The following is a 22,409-nucleotide window of genomic DNA, read 5'->3' as shown; positions in this document are numbered from 1 at the left end:
GCACTGCCCATCTACGATCTCGGTATGACTGAGCTCGCCCGCTCGAACCGTTCCCATGTTTTATGTTGGAGCGTGAAGAGTTGTTTCTTCATTGAGGTGCGAACAGAGAGGAGAATACACTTCTTCGCACTTCCTCGAGAAATTCAGATATCTTTTGGCATACTGGAGAGGAATCGCTTTGGCGTTCTTAGAGGCCTCTGGAGGTCTTCTCCTCACTTTTCCTCTGCCGAGGATGGGGCTTGGAGCTCTGATCCTTTCGCCAAATAAAGAGCTCGCGACGAATTCGGGAGACTCTCCCCCGCTTCAGATGCCATTCCGAACCAGGGAGGGTTCCTCTCTTCAGTGTCAGCAACGGAAGAGGCATCGCTACATACTTGAGCCGGAGCCGAAGTTTCGGCGGTACTTAACTAGAATGAGGATGGACGTCTAGATTCCCGTACTCAAGATATCGAACCATGTGCATGGTTCGCAGCCATCAGGAATAATCCTCAGATCTGATCAAAGGTCTTCGGACAGCCACGTCAGATATACCGGGGGAATTGTCGATCATACCAGTCTAGATAATAAGTTATTTCCTGAACGAGAGAGAGATGGGGACAGATGCTCTGGCTCCCCAGTGTTTCAAGGTCCTTGGAAGGCGGCCAAGCGATGGGGAATCCGTCCCATCTTGGAACGTGTGTACTCCATGAGCTGCGACTTCCGCTAACGAGTCGGGCGAGTGAGTCAATCCAGACTTCACCGAATCTTCACTTTCTGGAAGTTCCAACAGACCGCAGACTTGTTCCCGGCGACTGCACGAGGCAAAGAGGTGTGGAATGTGAGTTTCCTCGCTCATCCGAGCAGATGGAAAGACTAGATTGGGATGATTGTCTCACAACGGCATCCGAAGGTCGGGAACCCTGCAGGAAGTTCCCATGCGTGGTTCGAGGATCTATCAATCGGGGTCGGAATGTGAGATGTCGCGGACGATGAACATCGCGAGCCCTTCGCTGGGCGTTCTCCTCGATGGCACCTCTGTCGAGTGATGTCTCTGGCGGACGGCCCTTGTTCCCGAGAACGATGAATTCGGGATGAATCGATCACCGCCGAGAGGTAAAAACTTGGACGCCCGAGATTTCCAATGAAGCTGTGAGAGGGAAGATACAGCACAGCTCGGAATGACGAGAGAAGGAGGATAATTATTCGAGGACTACATCTACGCTCGGCAGACTTGAGTAGCGGGGGTCTACAGCGCCAGTGTCGTTCTCATTTTTTCCCGACCTCCAAGGTCCCGTCAGCATCGATCACGATTCGATGTGGTGAATTTGCTGAAGAGACTGCTCCCCCGGTCCCCCGGTCCTCAAGAGCTGAGGATCGAGCATGCGCATCCTAAAGGATACACGTCTAAACCCACAGCTCGTCAGATCCTTAATGAGGGCAAAGTCTCATACTCCCTCCGGATGAAAAGAGCCTTTAGGCGAATTCCAAAAAGGATCGCAGATGTTGGCTCCCGCTGATTCTGTTACTGAATCAAGCGCCGTCGAGATCAACAACAATGACACACCATGAGACCCCCAATCAGACGTTCAAGTCGTGATCTGACGTTGTACACCTGTGTAGTCTCCTCGGCTCGTTTGTTCGCCTGATGTTGATGTTCGAGGCTATAATAAATCGTATTTGTTTGCCGGATCACTCGAGCGGAAATTGTCACTGTGCCGGCATTTAACGCTCAACAGTTCCCATAGTAGTGAACACGATGTTCATCTCGGAATTTCTTCTCTCGTACGAGATAAGACTAATCGAATGCTCAGAGAACCTACGCATGAGGCGCAACGTGCGACGAGTTCATATCTCTTGTTGCGAGGGAGCGATTTGTCGGAGTCTTCCAGCTAATCATTTCGATACGAGGTCCTGACTACCGTCGAGAATGTCCCACGAGTAGGAAGAACTCGTTGGTGGAGGTCATTCATCCCGGAAACCTGGCTCAATCCCCGATTCCAAATTTTAAGGAGTGTCCAGCGATCGTTGGTTCAGTGTCTCGAATTTATGACCGAAAGTCATCATCGACAGCCCTCAGAAACATATCGTTCCCGCAGCGGAGTCCGTCGGCGCGTTGCATGCTCAAAAACACGTCCACGAGCCCGTATCGACTGACCAGCTCCCGCCAGGCACGGGTCGGCAAGTCTGTCGAGACGCCCACCTTTTCGCCCGTGCAGCACGGCGTGCTTAGCTGCGTGCCTATCTGGGCGTTGGAGCGACACCGTGTCCCGCAAATTCACCCCCGGGCGGGGCGGAGAAGCAGGGGGAAAGGGTCTACTGAAAGTCTTAGACCTCGTTGCCCTGATGGCGGTCGGAACAGCGCGGTGAGAAGGGTGGGAACGAACTCCTGGGCGAGGGTTCGACACCAGCTCCGCGTGCTAGATCCTCGTGCTGGTTTACCACCCCCTCGCTCACCTGACCAAGAGCTCACCGGGGAGGGGGGAGGGAGTCACGTAAGGGGCCAGCAAGGGCTATCTGGCGTCCTATCGGCTCCCGGCTCTTTTTCCCGACGCACGGTCAACCCGTCGGGTCTCCCTAGATGGTTAGATGGATGAATTCATAGGCGGATGGATGAGTGAGTGAAAGCATGGGTGACTCGGTCGTGCCGAGGCACGAGCGCGCGGCTTCGTTGTCCTTTCCGAATATCCTCTCCACAGCTTCGCGCATGTGCGCCTAACCCGTCTGCGCATGACCACCAAGCTAGCAAGCGACCCGCCGACCAACGACGACGGCGAGCAAGCGAGCGAGGGACCAACCACCATCAAGCAAGCAGGCAGGCTGGCTGGCTGGCAAGCAAGCAAGGAGTCGGACAGGCACGCAGACGGGCTGGAAGAAAGGCAGCCAGGTAAGCCAGCGGTAGACCTAGCCAGAACTCACGATCGCCGTGTAGTTCATTCGCAGTGGGTGGGTGAGTGAGGGACTGACTTGGACAGTGAGCCACTCTCAGTCAGTTGATCTGTCTATCCATCCATCGAGTTCCCCGTCACACTGTCCGTCATGCCGCCCGTCGGAGATTAGTAATTCAGTTGAGTGATCCGTCAGTTGCTCGACGGTGTACCATCGCCGGAGTTACGCCCGATAACTCCCGGGATAGAGTGGGGAGCTCCGGCACGGTAGCGACGGACGCTGTTGTTTTGCACTCACAACGCTTCGTGCCCTCACGGTGTGCGATAGCTGAGCCCTTAGTTGTTGTTGTCGTCGTCGTCGTAGACGTTGTTTTCGGGGCAGTGTCTTGTGATTGAAGCTGCTGCGGCTAATAGTTCGGATGTACGCTCACGGCGGAAGGAGTCGCGATCGGCCAGAAAACCTGATAAGCGAGTTCACTACAGGAACAATAAACGTCATCGGATAAAGAGCAGTCACAGCGACAATGGTGGTGGTGCGGTTGTTGGGATCGCCATCGCTGTTCCTGGTGGTGGTGGTGTCGTCGTCGATGTCGGGTTCTTTTTCTCTATGAGAGTCTTTGCCCTTCGGTTTTTGGGCTTCGGCTTCTGATCGCTCTGACCGGTCTCAGTGAAATTTTTTGAGTGAATTGACCTCCAGGTCGGGGAAAACAACTCAAACCATCATCATCGACATTGGAGCATCCGAACACACGGGGCAAAAACTTCGGGTTCTCTTTCGGAGCTCCACCGAAACCGACTATGCGGTAGATGCCGGGGGTGGATTGTCCGGGTGGGGCATGGAAGCGATAAATCGATGGAAAACGATCAACCCTAAGAACGTTTTTTTTTCCTGCTCAGGATCGCTGATGGAAACTAGCTTGCCGCTCGAAGAATAGCAACATTGAAAACAACAAAGTTTACTTCGTGAATCGAAAGCCGTCTTTATCACTTGCCGCCATCCTCTGAACTTCAATATGCTGAGAAGGTGAGCTCGATTTCTCTCTCATTTGCGCTGAGTGATAGCGACACTCAGAAGGGAGGCGTTCCTGACGGACCCCCAGTGACGGGGAGATTCTCTGGAAAAACTGATCCCATCTTGTGCGTGCACCGTCGGTCGGGGATCCTGGGGATCGACTCCGCATCGGAGTCGGAGGTGGTTCCAACGTGTGATTGGAAGGTTTCGGATTGCTGTTAGAGGACTCGCTCTCGCTCCTCGTCATGGTACATGAAGGACGTTCGTTTTTGATTTATCAGAAATCGTCGACGAATCTCGACTCGATACAGATTCGAGAGGCGAATCTGGAGGAGTTTGAGTGCGCTGTCACTTTTCTGTCGTCGCCCGTGTTTCGATGCAGAGAGCGGCGGAGGGCTTGCCGGTTTGCTTGTTCCTTTCCCAAGTTGGCTAGCCAGTCTGCCTGCAGTGAGCAGGCGGCACCGCCAGAGGAATCAGCCAAGAACACGTGAACGGCCCTTCATTTCGTTAGTTTGCTCGCTTGCTGGATGACTCCTTTTCTAAGCGTCGATGCCGATGCCACCGCCATCAGCAACGGCAGCGAGCACGGCTGAAAGCAGCAACAAGTCCGCCTACGTTCAATGGAAGGGATTCTTGTATTAATCTGCTCATTCGAAAATGAGCGACTTTCCTGACGATCACTTACTTCATGGTAGACTCGCATATCTGAGACATTCTGGGATCTCGAATACCTCGCGGTTTTCCCCAGACTTCAGGCCCAGACTCTATATAGCTGCATATATTCGATGCCGCACTTCATCGAAGGGTCGCGTGGCATTTGCTAAGCAGGGAAGCTTGATCCGTATTCTGCTACCGCGAGGGAGGGTTCAACAAACGGATACTGCGAGTTCTTCTGATCGTAGCCGCGGAACTCCTTCTACGGTGGCTGCTCGTACCCTTGATGCGAGAAGGCATCGAGTTCGACATTCAGTTTATTGCTCGAGTGATGAATCGTGCGGTCTTTCAACGCATGTGATTAGTTGTTAGTTGATTGAATAATGCACGGAATCACCGTCGACACGGACATGGAAAATTCCGAGAGTGTGATTTCGAGGTGAAATGACGGCTCATTCAACTTCAAGGAAATATTGCACGCGAATCAAGCAGTGTTATCAACGGGTAAAACGGGGGACCGAGTTCGAGAACTCGGAGAGAGAATATTTCGTGATTACTGTCTGACAGAGCTGGGGGCAGCTCCAGAGGAAAAACCTCATTGAGCTTCGCGGGGGAATGCCTGACTGTTTGGCGGTCTCTTCCGGAAAATTCTCATCTGAAAATCGAATTCCTGCTCTCGCCCCATTGGAGCCGCCCCATTGACGAGTTTGAGCTTCCGGGTGGAATCCAGAGATTTCGAGCATGGTAGGATCGTTCCTGGACGGGACCCGTCCAGGACATGAGAACAATCTTAGAGAATCGCGAACGATTCGAAGCTAGAGACTTTGGCATTCCAGCAGTGAGCGCACGGGGCTTGCCATTGCCGTTTGTGACGTGGCTCCAGCAAGTAAACAACGGAGGAGGAAGAAGCCGGCGCTTACGAGAGCCGGCGGCGTCGTCGTCGTCGCGATGGGATGGATGCTTGTGTTGTTGTTGATGATGATGACTGCTATGGTGATGATGATGACGACGACGACGATGATGAGAGAGACTGCTGACGAATGTGCCATGTGACTAAGCTCGACTATCATCATCATCGCCGCTGCTTTTGCAGCCGTCGCTGCCAGCGACATCGACGACACTTGCGACAGTTTTCGAGCGGAAAGACTTCCACATTATTGTGAATTATCAGGAGAGTGTTTTGTACCCGAGTCGGCTTTGTAGCTCGACCGACGAGTCGCAAAGACGATTCTCTTATCTCATTGGGGAAAAGGTGATGTGACTAAAGTTCCTCGGAAAATTCCTCCCGCAAAAGCCACCGCCGGGGTACTGGCTTCGGATCGAGCTTCCGATCGGAATGAGTTCTACCATTGGCTCATACTTTTGCGGCGCTCGAGCTTCTCTGATAGATGTGACGTAAGTGCTGATATTCCGAATCTATAGAGCGAGTCCATGTGTACAAGCGTCGGTATCTTCCGGTTCGCCTCGTAAAAATTGTTTTGAAACGTTCCGGGTGGAGTGTTCAGCAATGATATCCGTTCAGTGTTTTTCGGTGGTATTTCCCCGCTGGAGGTCTCTGGCTCCAGTCCATTTATTTGACAGCTGTGGAGATCCCGGCCTACTTCCGTGCGTTATCAGTCCACCTTCGAATTACATCATCCTGATATGGTCAATGGCTCGTCAGAGAGCCGCTTCCATTCACGTTGAATCATTCGACTCAATCTCGTTTGTGTCAGAAATCTGAACCGCTCGTTTTGGAGTCAAATCCATCCGCACGAAATCCATGTGGATAAAATATAGCCGATAAAAATTATGTATTGAGAGCCCTCAAACAGGGAACGAGAGTTTTCTCAAGTTACCAAGCAGGCGCTCCCGGCTGTCGTTCGTCGTGCTGCTAAACCCACGTGGTCGATTGAGAGGGAAGAGCGATGACTTCCCTCTCTCTCGTTTCCAACTAGTGGCGGTGATGGCTGTAGCGAGAAAGCGCTCTACAGCACGCTGCCGCCCCCACGCTTGCCTCTTGGGTGCCAACACGGTCGTCGGAACCGCACCGTCGTCGGCAGCACATGGTTGATGTTCGGGAGCGAAAAAGGCGGCGCTTTCTCCTGAACTCTCCCCCAGACCCTCTCCCGCCCTCGCCACTTTCGAGCTGCCACGCTCGTCTCGAAGCCAGCCAGCAGCAGCGGCGGGTACAGCGGCCGCTGCGACTCGGCCAGGGGCGCCTCGTGCTGCTGCCACCCTGGCACTGACAATTCGTGCCTGCTGCCGCAATCAGCGTGTGAGTGTGTGTATTTGAGAATGACCGGGAGAGGGTCGGCCGTCCCGAGGAGTGGGAGGGCGTTCAGTGGAGAGAGGGAAGCCGGCGGCGGCGTCTCCTCATGACTTACTGCCGCTGCCGCCGGCACTGCCAACGCGGCGATCGGCGGATACACATGCACACACTCACGCGGGACACGGACACGCGTTCCCCTCTCCGTTTTCACCTCTCCGAACGAAGATCACGCGCTGCATTACGGGATATTGCTTTCTGCGAGCCGTGGCAAACGACCCTCACCCTTGACGGGAAGGAAGGAGGTACTGCGGCCGTCGTCGGGGCGAGGGGAGAGGAGTCCGGGCCGCCGCCGCGCACACATACACGCTCGGCGGCAGCTGAAAACGTCAACAACTGCCGCCGCAGCAGCAAAGAGCGCATGGGGAGAGAGAACTGCATGCTGCTGCTGCAGGCGGTGGCCTGGTCGTCGACCATGGCTTGCTAGCACCGCCGGCCGAGAGCTGTGTGTGTGAGTGTTCTCATCCAGTCACTCACTCCTTTTGTATGCTTTCTACTGCCGCCGCCGCCGTGGCTGCCACCAGCACCGCTGTCGACCTAGAGTTGGGGGAAAGGGCTGCCAGCTTGCTCGGCAGTCGCTGCCGCCGCGCCAGCGAACAGTAGCAGCGGCGGCAAGGGGAAAGGACGAGTCGTGGCGTGGCGGTCGTTGTCGTCCTCAATGAATGCTCACCGAGCAGGCAGGCAGGCAAGCAAGTAAGCAAGGAATAGGCAGGCAGGCAGCCAGCCAGTCAAACAGGCAGTCAGTCAGTCAGTCAGTCAGCCAGCCGGACAGACAGGCAAGCAGGAAGAAAGGCAGGATAGGCATCGACAGCCGTTGCCTGGCAAGTGGGGATCTTCCTCGCGAAGACAGGCCCGTCAAAACGCGAGCGTCGAGCGAGCGAGGGCAAGTGAGCCCTCGGTGGCATGCTGTTTTGTCATCAATACCGGATACTTAACTTCATCATCCGCGGCACAAGCAGCGACGGCGGTGGCCGCGGCTACCGCTCGCACCACCACAAGCGACGACGACGACTATTACCCCTGCAACAACTATACCACTAGCTGTTGGTAAGGCCGAGCTGTGAGAGTCTGCGGAAAGCTGTGTGCCCGTAGGTAGTATGGTTGCTGTGCGTGTAGTTTCCCTCGGAGTTCACTGTAGGAGTGTTCCGTCTCTCATTGTGCTTTGAAAATCATAGAAATAAAAGTCTCCAGCTGCCTCATCGCCGTGAGCAGACAAGGAAAAATCGCCGTGATAAGAAATCGATCCGACAACAAGTACTCCCCGACTCCACGATTAGAGCCACCACGCAGCGAACATTGGCAAAAACCCGACCAGTACCACTACAGGCAAAGCCAACTCTGCTTAGCTCAGAAAGGCAGCCAGCCAGCCAGCCAGCCACTCACTCGGACAGGCTCATAGAACAGCAGCAACATCGACAACAACACCAGCAGTGGCGGCGGCGGCTGTGGTAGCAGCAGTAGTACCAGCGGCTGCTGCTGGAGATATCCGTCATCGTACTGAGTGAAGTTATCGTGTATAATCCGATCGTGAACGATCCGGAGAAATTTATCACTGACGACCGCTATCGAAGCGAAAACGCGGAACCTCTGGAGCATGGTATGATCTTGAGGAAATAGCGCACGTCGGGAGCCGTGCTCGACAGTGGTGCTGTGTATTTTTCCTTTGAAGGAGCTCATGACGGGGCAGGATGGAGGCAAGAGCGCAGGACTTCTGTAAGAACTCGGGGAACGATGGGACATCGCCCGGACCCCGAGAGTTGCAACTTCTCGTCGCTGTGTTTTCCCGCACCCTTTGGGGAGAATTCATCTCCCAGTCGGTGAATTCAGCGACCTCACTTGTGTATTGTGTACCGCTCCGGGTGGAAGCCGATTGATCGTGTACGAGGATACTACAGTCCAGGCTCAGAACCAATGTTACGTAACCTCTAGGAGGTGTGTCGTTGTGAATATGGGAGAGTTTTCGTTTGAGCTTTGCGAGAGAGCACGTAAGTTCGTCTTCCTTTGAGCCGCGATGACTCGAGGGGTCCCACAGAGCCAAACTGTCACCTAGCCTACGTGTTAGAACGTCTCGCCCATCTTCTCGCTTTATTCGTCCTTTCTCTCTGTCTCTCTATGTCACTTTTGACCGTCACCGAGCGTAGACAGCGGCTTTGCAGAATCGACCAATTTCCGCTCTTGTACGCGTTTTTGTCATCCTTGGCCACGTGCACCTGTTCACGGGGTCCTTCCAGGGCCATGATGGCATTCGCCTTTCCGAGAACTTGTTTGTTGTTGCTCCCATCTTTCTCGGCAACTTCCGACTCTCCTGGGGGGAATGCGAGGCTTGGGCAGTCGGGAGGGTGAGGTGCGCATTGCCCAGCGAGCTGATCGCGTTGGCCGTCATTGTCATCATCAGCATTCGACTATGATTATTGCTGATGATGATCAGCTTTCGATTCTGGTATGGCTCGGTTTGGGACGGATCCCAGTGCCAGCGATCACTTCATCAAGCCGCAGCTCGCTCGCAGGCCCAAGACGGAGATTTTCTTCGTAAAGCCATGCGATCTCTTCTTCCCTCATCGACTAGGTATACGATGGCCGCGTCCGCTCTCATACGGTTTTCGAGCTTATCACGGAGCCGGGGAGGAAAATCTCCGCCGTAATCGGGATATTTCGCATTGGCTAACTCGAATTATCTCGCATCACTCAGCGAGGAATGTGAGACTGTTGCACAATCCGGGACGATATCAACAAATCGGCTCGATCTAGGTACACAATTACTCTCGCCCGCTATTGAAAAAAGTTCACTCGCTTCGTAACTTGAAACTCTCCGACAAGCCCTCAGCTCCAGGATAAGAAGACTTACCGCAGATAAGGCGAGATCTTCTCCACGATTCGCTCCGCGATATCGAGAGAGACGCGGGCTACCGTTTCAGAAATCGAACCATTTTTTTCGGGACCGTTGTTCCAATCGAGATCACAGATGATCGATTCATGCAAGTTCATGGAATGCGCCGCTCAATCTCCATTGGTGACGGGAGTCTGTTAGCCAGATGTTCTCAGAAACGTGAGATTGATACAGAGAATCGTCGGCCGGGAATATCTGGAGCTTGCCGGGTCAGTAACCACGTAAGCTCTGTTTTGCGTCAATCTCGATTCTCCGAGTCAAGTCATCCGTGAGTGAACCGATTCCGGCAGTGCATCCGTGACCTGCAAAAAGATCGTCAGAGAATCTTCAAGACCCATCTTCGTGGGACTATAATGGATTGACCGTTCATATCTGGATTTGGACCGAGATCCGATCCTCAGGCGGGGCAATCGGAATAAGGAGGCGATTCCCCGAGGGGGTGGGGGAGCGATGATCCCACGGAGAGGGAGGAATGGCGTTGTGAGGTTGGGGATTCTGGATACTGAGCGGAGCATTCGGGCAGGATCTCGACCTTCCAGCCCTACCTTACCGGAGCTTGTTTCTCGAAGTTAGTCTGGTCCTAGACTCCTGGTAGGGGCTTCTGAGGTCGCAGATCGACCAATATTGAGATCGATGAGGTCCGATAGGGAGACTTGATGGCTGCATGGTGTGAGCTGAGCGATCTTATGAGTCATGAGATACATACATCCAACCGAAGGTCCGATGAAGGGACCTCATGCCCATCCATTGAATGAGAGAAACAAAGGTCCCAGATGCGGGAGCTCGGACATGATAATCACCTAATATTGCGCTGATCTTGCAGGTTTACCCGCGTGAGCACGTTCCTGTCCTCGTGAAGTTCGGTTGCGGTTATCGTACGACAAGCTGGCTGAAAATCCCAGACCTGAGTCTTCCGAAGCTCTGCTGCTGCCGCTGTCGCTGCTGCTGCCGACGACGCTAACCTGCGGCTGCTGTTCCTTTGCCAGTAGCGGGCAAACCATATTAGATTCGTTGGTCTCTCCGACGAATGCTCTGCAGCGGCTGCGCTGCCAACAGCAGCAGCAGCACCACTACTACCACCACGACGACCACCACCATCATCAGCAGCATCAACAGCCGCAGCGACAACACGGCCGCCGTTACCAAACACTGGATAAAGCTGAATAATGAGTATTCTCACATTGCTCGAAGCGGCTCGCTATCTAGAGTACAAGAGTGAAGCCAGTGCTCGAGGTAAGTGGCCGAAGCCCCACTCGGTTGGCATCCCCAGTCGGTGTGTGCATGCGGAGCTCAACTCGCCCCGGATCGCGACAGGATAAATGTCGGCGGTGAGGGTTGTCCTGCTCATTCCTCTTTTCCAAGTCTCTGAGACACGCGGATCAGGCTGCAGTAATTTCGGCCCTTCTCCGCATACGAGTGGATCAGACTTGCGATCGGTTGGTCATTCCGACATTTGAAAATGTCTTCGAGCTCGCGCACTCACGAGCTCTCCTCTGACTGAGTCCTGGAATTCTCCGAGGATATTTGGCGGAGGGAAGCAGCTTCACTGAATGCAACCGGAAACTCTCCCTCGTGCCGTAAACGATGTTGATGACGACGGACTAAATTTCATTACGCCGAGGGGATGATACCCCCGCTCTCCGTCTTCTTTGAATGAGTGCTCTGGATCTCGAGCATCAGAAATCAAAGGACATCTACGTGAAGATGATTCCCGGTCCTCGTTCTGAATTGTCATCCTCTGACCGTGATAACTCGCAATCGTGGAGAACAGGAGCCCGAAATGTCGGGCCTGATCCGCGAATCCAGAGAGTCTGCCAGCTCTCGATTCCGCGGGATATACCAGCGCGAAAAAAAAACCCGCTCGTTCTGTCTTCCATGATTTACATTGTACCCTCGGATTCTTGCTCAGAGCGGTTTTCTTTGTCCTTTCCATGCATTTCCTAGCTCGGCCCCCCTGTTTCGGCCTAGCTTGGCTAAGGGTATCAGCCAAAGCTCCGGATCTGGATACGATTTTGAGGCTCTTCTTCAGCCAGAATAATGCTTGAATCCGCGAGGTTCCTCATATCTGCTTAGACCTCTAATTTATCATGCGTGAAGCAGCGAGATGTGAGCTTCGCTGTTGTAACCCGTCCGAGCTTCGCTGTCAGAGGATGTTATCTTTGCCGGTCGGACGGCGAGCGAGGCTAGATCGATGTCGAACCTGAGATGACGTCCTGGAATCAAAGCTGAGGGTCCGGATTCATTCGATCCGCGACTCAGCCCGATTGAGGCAAGCTCGAGTTCACAGCTCGGGTTCTTCCAAACCAGACCAAACTAAGCGCCCCTGCCGAGTTCGCTATCGACTTGACATCGAGGCGAATGGAATTTATTGGTCCGTTCGGTTCACTCTCAAAACGCATATCGAATGCCGTATTCCTAGCAGTGTAATCCCGTTTGCGGGGATTTCTGGCATACAATCCCTGTACGAGCGATCGAGTTCTTGGAATCGGCTGGAAAAACGGGCAATAAGTCGCACAGTATCCAGATCACTACTAATTTTCAGGCTCCCGACGTCTCGAGAAGCTTCTACAGGACGTCGAGCGTCACAGAGCAATTTCTTTCCTGAGCAAGGTTCTATGGCTCCTGGCCCGCGATGTCGTAGTTATGCTCCTCATTACGCTCCGGGGGTCTCCGGCTCGGATGCTTCTCCGAATCGGCTCTCGCGAGGTCATTTTGCCCTCAGCCGTGAACGTTGAGTTTTTGTCGCTCGGAAGCCAATCGGGTTGTCAACCACCCAGTATCCCCCTCATGAGCCAATCAGTCAGTCCGAATTAGCGAGAGGACAGCGAAGCGGTGAATCGGAAACGTTCAGCCCCCCCTGGAATTCGTTTTCTGGAGAGTGTCAATCTTCCTCGGCGGCTTACTCGCCACTCGAACCTTAACTCAGACGGACGCTTGTCGACGTCTGTTGTTCTGTATGAGCGGGGATTTGAGCGTCAGTGGGCGCCGACGCTCTTGCAAACCTGGCTTTGTTGTGGACTGTTGCCGCGGTGGCTGGTGCCGCCATTGGTTCTCTTCAACACGGATAGGTTGTTCACCCGCACCGCAGCCGCTCCAACCACCAGTACTTCAGACGCCAATGACGTTGTTGACGTCGTTTTGCCTTGCCTTACAGCTAGCAATGTGCGGCGTGGATGCCCTTTCACCGCTGTCAGTGATTTCTCGTCAGAAATTCCGCTCGGCTCAGCGTCCGGAATCAACGATGAGATTATTTGTTGTTCCCACGAGAGCTGACGGACATGAATCGGACGCGGATTCGAAACGAAAGCTTGTCGCAATTGAATGACACTGATATAATCACTCCTTGCGTTTCTGTTCTCGCTTCGAATACAGTCGAGCGGGCATGGTGGTTATTCAAGAATCCGCATAACGCCTTAGATGGCTTCGGAAAGCGTCGATGGCATCCAGGTGACTCGATACTAATGGATGATTATCTCCTCACGTGAAGGCCCACGTGTCCGTGAGAGAACAGATGTCGTTTTTGGCGCTCTTGACTCGGCGACTCACGGCGGGAGACGTTAGGAGACGAAGGAAGAGGAAGCGCGCCTCTAAGGTTAAAAATTTCTGACTCCATCGGGTCTTTACCGCTCGACAGACTTTGGCGACCCTGCTCCCAATCCGAGATGAGGATTGAAGCTTCAATTGGATGGAATCTGAAAGAAAAAACATCTGCGACAGAATCTGACGAAATCATTTCACGGGTCAAGAGACGGAGTGACCAACCCTCGGGCCGGGGTTACCGCATGAATATAAATCTGTGATTGGAAGTCTATTCCGGTATTAGATATCTCGGAATCGTCGATAATCATCCCGATTGCTGAAAAGAGTCTCCACGGTCGTGCGATCACGAGCGAGTTTACGAACCGCGTGGTTTCGGTCAGAATTCTCCATCTAGTTGGAGTCTCTGCGCGTGAGCTACGTGACTCGAGCATGCGGAAACGTCTCTCCTCCCCTCCACGATCGGGTGAAGAGGAGGAGGGCGGCCATAGCCTTCGTGAGGACGCTCCGCACTTTTCGCGGACTTGTTGACGGCATCGCGATAACACATCCCGCCGATGTGTTCTCGTTCGGTACGAGATCCCTCTCGGATCAAACGCTCGATCGATATCCGGGGTCTTGTCCTCTGTCTGAAATTTCGGGCCTCACCGGCCTCCGATCGAGAAAGTGGACCTCCAGGATCAGATTCCCTTGGATTTGTTTGGTGGAAACCTCGAAAGAAAATTTTGGGTCTTGTGGTCGATCTCACCGTGCACAATTCATTTGGCTCTATAGGAGACGGCAAAGAAACACCATCCTGACATGCGAATTATTAGGATGATCATTCCAATCGACGATGGAGATCGGGCTTCCCGAGCTTTTTTGAACGATAAACGATAGAATCTCGAAGTCGTCCGTTCGGAACTAAGCCTTAGAACCCTCAAATTCCAGGTGAGGAGCCTCATGACTACACAACGTTCACCCAGCTATCGTCTAGCGGAACCTCTATCGGGAGTCCAACGACAGCCTCGTCGCCGTCTTCGATTCCGGCAACGCCGACCTCATCGAACAGCAATGGCGGGACGACGAACAATGTGTCTTCAAGCAATGCTGGTGGTCGATCGTCGCCCGTCGGCTTCAGCGCCGTATTCAACCAAACTAATACGTCAACGGCAGCGTCCACAACCGTCCAAACGGCAGCGTCGACGACGACTAGCAGCAGCGGAGGATCTTCGTTGCGCGGGACTCCACCTCCGGTTTTGCCGTCGTCGTCTCCGGTGACCGCTCTAACGGCGGCTACGACTACCACGACGACTCAAGGGGCATCGCCTATCTCAGTCGGAGTCGGTGTCATTCAGCAGGCCGGGGCGTACCGCCAACGGAGTGGCAGCGCAACATCTCGTCACCGAACGGATTCCTTGTCGTCACACGATGAGAACAGTAGAGACCAAAAACAGATGCGGAGGATTGGGGGGTAAGTCCTTGAATAATTTCCCCTAAGACGTGTTCACGGCTTCCGACACCAAATGGATTCCCATTGTCAGTCGTTTCCCGGAGGCGCCGTTTCCGAAAACTCCTCGGAATCCGGAAGCAGAGAGAGGGCTCGCACGGGACGAAATCGGAAAACCGTCAACGAGACGTCACCAGCAGCCCTGGGGCCCCCTCTCCCACGTCATTCGCTTGGAAATAAGAAAGATTACGGAATCGTTGAGAAATAGCCCTCGACGAAATCGAACATTCGTCGAGATTTCGATCGTCGTTCCGTCGGCATTCTCCCTCAGGGAACGCTGCGCTTACCCTGGCTTAGCGAAATTTATGAGGCTGGAGGTGGTGCTTGAGCCTCGGCTCGGCCTTCTTCTTGCCTAGATCACCTGCGGGACCGCCTAATAGTAATTAGACGGAAGGTTTTTCATCTCAAGTACCGTCGCCGGGAGGGAACCTCGCGTCGTATTCCGGTCTTTCGGTGACGAAATACGCCGCGATCTCTATCGAGCAGCCTTTTGGGGCTCGGTGGCGGCGTTGGAGAACGCCGGTCCGTCAGCTGGGCTAATGAGGGATTTTTTTTCCAGAGCGGGAACACGTGAGGTACATAATAAGTTGGAGAAGAATCGGAGAGCTCATCTGAAAGAGTGCTTCGAGAGTCTGAAGAAACAGTTGCCCAACATTCAGGACGATAAAAAGACCAGTAACCTCACCATTCTCAGATCAGCGTTGAGGTTAGTGCGGGATGGTCGTTCGGATCCGAGATCGAGCCAGATTACGGCCGTGTGTCTCTAGGGAGTCCAGGCGCTGTGGAAGCGGGAAGCTCGAGTCGTTCACCGTTATTTCCCTCCTACAGATACATCCAGAGTTTAAAGAAGAAAGAGCGAGAGTTTGAACAGCAGCTAGAGAAACTGGCGGGAGACAAGATCAGCGCTCAGCACCGTTTGGCCAATCTGCGGAAAGATGGTTGCTCAGTTCTCCCGCTGGGTAAGTTAAATGGTAAAGCAGTTTTCCTTCTTCTAATAGCGCATTCGAAGCACTCTGTATTGAGATCGTGATGAAATTGATCGATTCGCCTCTTCCCCTCCATTCCACGAGCCCCCGCCTAACTTCTCTCGTTTCGCCAGGGACGGAAATCATCGGTCCCGGACATCTGCTCGAGCCTCGGAGGGCGCTTCTTGCAGCCACCAATGAGTTGGTTGCCGCTGAAAGGCTCATGAGTGAAATGAAACGGAGAGGTAGCGTTTCTCCTGACAACGAAACGACAACTACGGCTTCCGGTGAATACCTAACCCCTCCCGCTCGTTGCGAGGGCAGTCTGCCTCGGATGATTTCGTACCGTTCGGCCATTCCTGGAATCCATCGTATAACTCGGATGCGTTTCTGGATATTGCAGAATGCGGCAACCTGAGCGACTATGAGGCGGATGAATTTGACCTTTTATCGTCGAGTGCGACACAGCATCACCAAAACGGGGCGAGCAGAAAAACTACGATTGAAGCACGTGTCGAAGCTCGCGCCCCAATCGTAGTCAGTACTAGCTCTGAAATGCGTGTCAACGGCGTAAACCATAACGCACAGCAGCAGCAGCAGCAGCAAACTTCGGAAGATTGCAAACCAATCACCATTTCCGTTACATCGGCCGCGTCGAACCCCATCTATCAACAAGCCACCAAAGGCCAGATACACCAACAACAGCAGCAGCAACAACAACAGCAGCAGCAGCAAACACAACAAGCTACGCAGCAGCAACAGACGTCGCAAACGCAGCAGCAGCAACCGTCGCAGACGCAGCAGCAACAACAATCGTTCCCGCAAGCTTTGTCGACTTCGCTCACTCCTCTGATAAAAGCAGGACCTGGGCTCATAGTTAGAGCGGCCAGAGAACAAGATTATCTCGACATTAAGGCAAACACTTTCAACGCTGGCAAGGTGAGTCTCTCGAGCAGCTACGCTAGACTCGATATTCGCGAGACGTTCCACGAATTCTGTGACGAGACGGCTTCTCACGGAAGCAGAGCGCGTTGCAGAAGGTTGCGGATTCGGCCCTCTCGAGCCGATGCGGGGCTTTTCCTTGAGGCTCATTCCCCTAAGTTCTTTTTCGCCTAATTCAGATCGACAAGACGGTGACCGCTGTCCAGGGAGATCGATCCTATAGCGCTGGCGGCGGATCGGTGAGCGGAGCGCCAGTGACATTCATAGGTGAGGATTTTTTCCCCTCTAACCTCGGAGGAAGTTCAGGCTTCCCGGACAGAGATCATCCCACGATGGACGATCGCACTTACCTCGCCAACAAAAAACCACAAACTTCTTTTTTTTATAAAAATTCCAGATTCCAAGGAGTACGCTAAAGTTGAAGTGACAGCGACGTCGTTGGTCCCGACGGCTACGCCATGTGAACCTCCAAGAGCGATTTTCACTCCAGGAAACCAGAAGACTATTCTTCCGACGTATCTCCCAAACACTGGCAATCTTGCTACTCTTCTGCACGCGGCCAATACCGTGAGCTACATCAAAGGTGAGACGCGAGCCCGATTCGGTACCTTATCCCACACCGACCATGATCCTACGACTCATTGTCGAGTTCCTTTTTGCTTCGATCATTATCATGACTGACATTCTGATTGTTTCACGATCCTCAGCCCCGCAATCTAATGGCGAGGTGACAGTCTCGGTATCGGCTTCCGGTCCCCATGGCGGGGGTGGTCTCACATCGATTCCGTTGATGTGCAAACCGGGAAGTGTCGTAAGGTTGGCTCCCAGCGGACACATTGTACAACCTCTAACTTTGGTAGGCTCTCTGAAAGTCTTGGCCGCCATATCCGACTACGAAGCCCTTCGAATTAGTGAATTCCCTATGATTCTCATCTCCTTCTCCTTTCGGCAGGTTCAGCAGATCCCTCAACAGAATGGTGGGCAGTCGACGCAATTGGGAGGAGCTAATAAGGTGAGGCACATCGACTCGACACCTGCAAGAGCTCGGCCTCATCATTCACCCTATGCTGGATTCCCTTCCCTCTCATAAGCATTACGGAACAGAATCAGAAACGGTGTTTGATTCGGATTTCATTTTCTAGACGGGACCGGCCCCCACCTTGTTCCTGACACAATCTGCAGGGTCTGGGCAGGTGCCAGGACAGTATAAAGCGACGAATCACGCAGCTCAGGCAACAACCATGGCCACCGTAATAACTCAGGTCAGTGCGTTCAGGACCCTTTTGCCTTATCGCTTACGTACATCTCATCATCCACATCTATTGCTCTGTATTTCTGTGGAAGAAAGAACCGTGCCGGAATAGAACCGTGCGTAGTAAATTGATGATATCGAAGTCACGAGCGAAAGCGTAATTGAAAGGTGTGTTGCTTCATTTACAGACGCCTCTCGCTACCGCTACGGCGGGCGGTCCAGGGGGCGCCGTCGTGGTCCCCCAGAACGGCCTCGTTACTGCCGGTGGCTTTAACCAGCTGGGAAAAGTACAGCTGAGCGGCACAACAACTCTTTCCATAAAGCCGGTACGTTTGAGCCTCTCATCATCATAATGAAAACGTTCAATCGCCGAAGAATGCGGATCATGTTACGAGGGCCGACGTCGCTCTGCTACGAGAAACATTTTCTATAAAAAAAATTCCATCGTGTGCGAGTGAGCGAAGCCATTCCTAAAACCGACCCATGCGTTGCAGGTGAGCCAATTCCCGATAATCTCGGGCCAACAGTTCATAACGGCGTCTTCGCAATCTCTGAAGCCCGTGGTTGTGGTTTCTGTACCGCAGACGTCGACGCAGTGAGGTTCAAATCTCGGACTTGTGGATAAATGGGCTTCGACGTTCAGTGTAATTCATCGCCTCGACAAACAGGTTGACGGAACATAGAGGATCACATTGAGTCAGACAAACAACAACAGAACAGACGAAACAGATGAACAATGACAAACAACAAGCAACCGAGCAGGTAGTAGAGAGACATTGGCGCGTGGGACGTCGACGGTCGAGGGACGTTGGGCGTCGCTCCACAAGTTCTCGCTCAGTCGGACCCTGACCTCGTGCAGTCCTGGCCCTATGTAGGAACCCTGCGAGGGAAATCCCGTGATTGTTCCGAAGCCCGGAATTTAAGGAAAGCACTTAGGTGAAAACGATGCGTGCCACAGCACGGGCACCCGGTCACAGAACGAGGACGATGCCACATGGACGATGGAGCCGGATAGAGGATTGAGTACAATTGTTGCTGTACAAAATGTCCTTATACATACTTAAAATCCCTATGGGCACATCGAAAACTCGAGGCAGGGTCTCACGTTATAGCAGCGTGAGCTATTCGGTCTGGAGCCTCCTCGAGTTCCCCAATCTGAGTGCTACGAGCTGCACGGAAGTTGAAGCTCGAGACGGAGAATCGTTACAGAATAGAAGATAGACGAACAGATTGACCGGTAAACGCTTTCGAAGGTGGACAGTTTTGGACAGTGTTCCGGAAGGATGCATCAGTTCCGTCGTTAGGTATCGTTACGAATGCGGATTTCTCAACCAAGTGTTTTGGATGTTCTCAAAAACAACGTGGAGGAAAACGGCGCCGAAAAATTGGTTTGAACCGCGTCAATCTAGTCGATTCAAAGATGGCTCCCGGTTTTTTTCTATTGGATCTGGCGGAGATCCTCAGCAGAGACGAATATTCGTAACGTTCGGAGATCGATCGGTAGAAGATTTCCGAACGCATTATTTTCGTAATTTCTCTATTTATTCCGCGTATCTCATGCTCTGATCGGGTCCGACACTTAACACCGTGCGCATGGGGTCGATCCTAGGGGATTTTAACGCGCTTGTCACCTCCGGTATGTTTCAGTAGTGTCTCCTCGTTCTCGAGTCATAAACGGAGGAGATGGGATTTACCTTCGGACTGGTACGATCATCGTCAATCGATTGATGTTTTTTCCATCTCTATTGATTTACTATTTATTCACGGATTCACCTCAGCAGCGAACAAACGAAAGCTTTTGAATTGCGTGTGTGACTTGAATACTGTTTCTGTCACGATTTATCAACGAGAATACACATCAAATAGTAACTCGGGGCGGATGAAGTCCTCTCTCGGAGATTTCGACCCGACAACGGTCAGATCGAGAGATGGAGGAGTTCATCCGTTGGAGCCATTTAAAGTATGTCATCGTCTGACCTCGTACATATTCATCACAAAAACGTATTCACCCGAAGAAAATCTCATAAAATGCGTTCCTACATCATTGTACTCGGAAGAGACACGGAAAACTAGCGAGGCTCGGTGATTACACCGGTCCGCGGCTAATCGGATGATCCAACTCAGGTGATTCCTGCTCGATTATCGGGTGGCGGAGCTTGTCCACCCACCGAGTCGGCTCGTTCAGAGGCGAGATCATAGATCGAGAGGGGCCTGCGCGGAAATGGCCCGCACTCGTTCCCGCCATTCTGACCGCCGCCATTCCGAGGACCTCGCCGTACATAGATCGACATCGCCGAATTTCAGCTTCGGTCGTGTACAAGGTTTTCACATCGAGACGAACATCAGCGGCGCTTTCCGGTTTATCACGTGCTCCCCCTCCTAATCTCAAGCAGCTTGTGGAATCACAGAAAGAGCTGTCGAATTGGGCATTTCATCGGGTGCTGTCGAGTAGTTGGATAAACTCTCCGATGAGAGGCGTTTTTTTCGAGAAGTTGAGTCTCTTCGAGAGAATTCTTCCGGGAGACAATGCTCGGGAGCGAAGTAGTCGCGATTCTCCTCTGAAGCACGGAATCCCCATCCCGAGTCCAGAGAAAACTTTATTCGCAAAACAGTGAGAAGATTAGGAGCGGGACCTCGCTAGTATTGTCGAGGAAAGACGAAACGGGGTTCATATCGAACATGACGGAGATGGAACAATAATGCGAAAACGATCAGCGGGATCGTGTTCGTATCATTCACTTTAGTCAAGATAATACGGATGGAAGAACGGAATTCGAACGCCAGCGCTAAAGAGCCGAGGAAATCCTCGAGAGAAGCGCGGACGTGATCGAGGGAAAAACTTATCGTCGACGGGATGAGAGCTGGAATGCTTCTCCTGAACGGTCTTTCTCAGAAAACTTGGGAGTTGTTTTCTTGAGCCGAAAGGGAAGCGGGAGATCCTCTTCGTGGCAGTCAAGGCCATTGAGAGAAGATAGATACCTATGATGAAACATTCCTTCCATGAGTGGTCCAGTGACGTACAATCAGCTGGATTGGATAATCCAATGAGGGAAACTGCAAAGCAATTCTTTGTCTTGTCATCATTTCCGAGCGTACCCAAAAGCAACGATTTTTCGAGTCGAGAAAATTTGCGATGGAATCATCGGAACGTCCGAAATGGGTTCAATGTACATTGGTTTGATGAGGGAAGCATTCAAGTGAGTTTTCTGAGCTCAGCAAGGAATCGCAGAACTATTGAGGTGCACGAGCTCTTCACCTCCATGGCATCGTAAGGTCCCCGAGTGATTGGTTGTCAATCGAGGACCGGAGGAATGGCGGGGAATCGATGTCAGCGTTATTGATGACCGCCCGGCGACTTTGCGAAGCGAACTCACCCCATCAGGGTCGTGGATGGAGCCTTAGTGCAGTAAGCCGATATTTGACAAATATCAGATTGAACAAATGTCTGGGGAGACAATGACTAAACAAGCTGGCTGTTATCGAGGTTCGATCTGGCCAATCACGCACAACTCGAGCAAGCAAGGAAACTATAAGGGAATTGGGCGAAACTGTCGGGAAAGCCGCTCCATCGAATTCAAACTGAAATGAGCTCTTCGTGACGTTTTGATAAGAGTGACGAATAGTGACCGATCGGCATAGCCCTCGATCGCCACGGGATGACTCGGATCCGAGAAACCCTTCCGAGGATTTTCTGCGGATTCCAAAGGAGTCCGATTCTAAAGTCGATCCTCCGCGAGGAGCGCCACTTATCCGAAGTGGAAAGACGGTTCCGTGCAGGTTATGACTCGAGTACCAACGAAAGACTTGAGGAGGCAGATCGAGATTGCGATGAGTGATTCCGAGCGGAGCTCTAGGAAAGCCAATACCTCCAGGCGAACACCAAGAAGAGGAATACAATGAAATTCTTGTACTGAGTGACTCAACCAAATGCGATTAGTGACGTCGTGTGGGAAGCGGGACGAGTTCATTCTTTCCTTCAGTAGAAGCACACTCAGAAACGTTCACACACACACACGAACAGATTCGAACACAGGAACAAACACCGGGACTCACGTTAGGACGAGAGGTACACATCGGAAGAGAGAGCGTGAAAGTCAACCCGTATTGTATATTTGATGTAAAATAGTCCATCGGAGAATCTTTATGACATCTTCATGATAAGATAGAACAACTCTTGAAGAACGTCTATTCTGAGACCGCATACCTACGCCTACACACCCACTCACAGACTGAGAACACAGAGAAACGATGATGGTACATTGAGAGGCATCGCAACACTGAATCGCCGAAATACGACACCGGTGTGGTGTTCCAGCAACAGTCTGCGGTGGTGACATTGCCGAAGATTGATAAAATAAGGATATAATAATCGAATTAGATTGAGATATGATGGTATCGATCATATTGTCGGCGACGACGAAGATTGAGACGGTGAATGAAGCGGGGAACTTTCTTGGGCTGTCTCCGAACGGCGGAAGGCTCCTGCCACCAGAAGCAAC

At 52.6% G+C, this 22,409-nt stretch overlaps 1 protein-coding gene across 1 annotated transcript; it reads left to right on the top strand.

The window, feature by feature from the left end:
- The first annotated feature begins 10,891 nt into the window (after nt 1-10,891).
- On the top strand, nt 10,892-18,685 carry LOC108864531 (mucin-5AC). The gene is made up of 13 exons (XM_029112100.1): nt 10,892-10,958; nt 14,193-14,715; nt 15,311-15,457; nt 15,580-15,710; nt 15,851-16,003; nt 16,120-16,655; nt 16,838-16,925; nt 17,056-17,262; nt 17,366-17,514; nt 17,611-17,670; nt 17,801-17,920; nt 18,099-18,236; nt 18,405-18,685. The coding sequence occupies exons 1-13, from the start codon at nt 10,892-10,894 to the stop codon at nt 18,507-18,509; spliced, it is 2,424 nt and encodes an 807-aa protein (XP_028967933.1). The 3' UTR covers nt 18,510-18,685.
- The last annotated feature ends 3,724 nt before the right edge of the window (nt 18,686-22,409 follow it).

Source organism: Galendromus occidentalis, unplaced genomic scaffold, assembly GCF_000255335.2.
Source record: "Galendromus occidentalis unplaced genomic scaffold, Mocc_1.1 scf7180000077484, whole genome shotgun sequence".
Classification (NCBI taxonomy): Eukaryota; Metazoa; Arthropoda; class Arachnida; order Mesostigmata; family Phytoseiidae; genus Galendromus; species Galendromus occidentalis.
The sequence above is the reverse complement of the archived record's forward strand: the minus strand, read 5'-3'. Positions and strand labels throughout refer to the sequence as shown.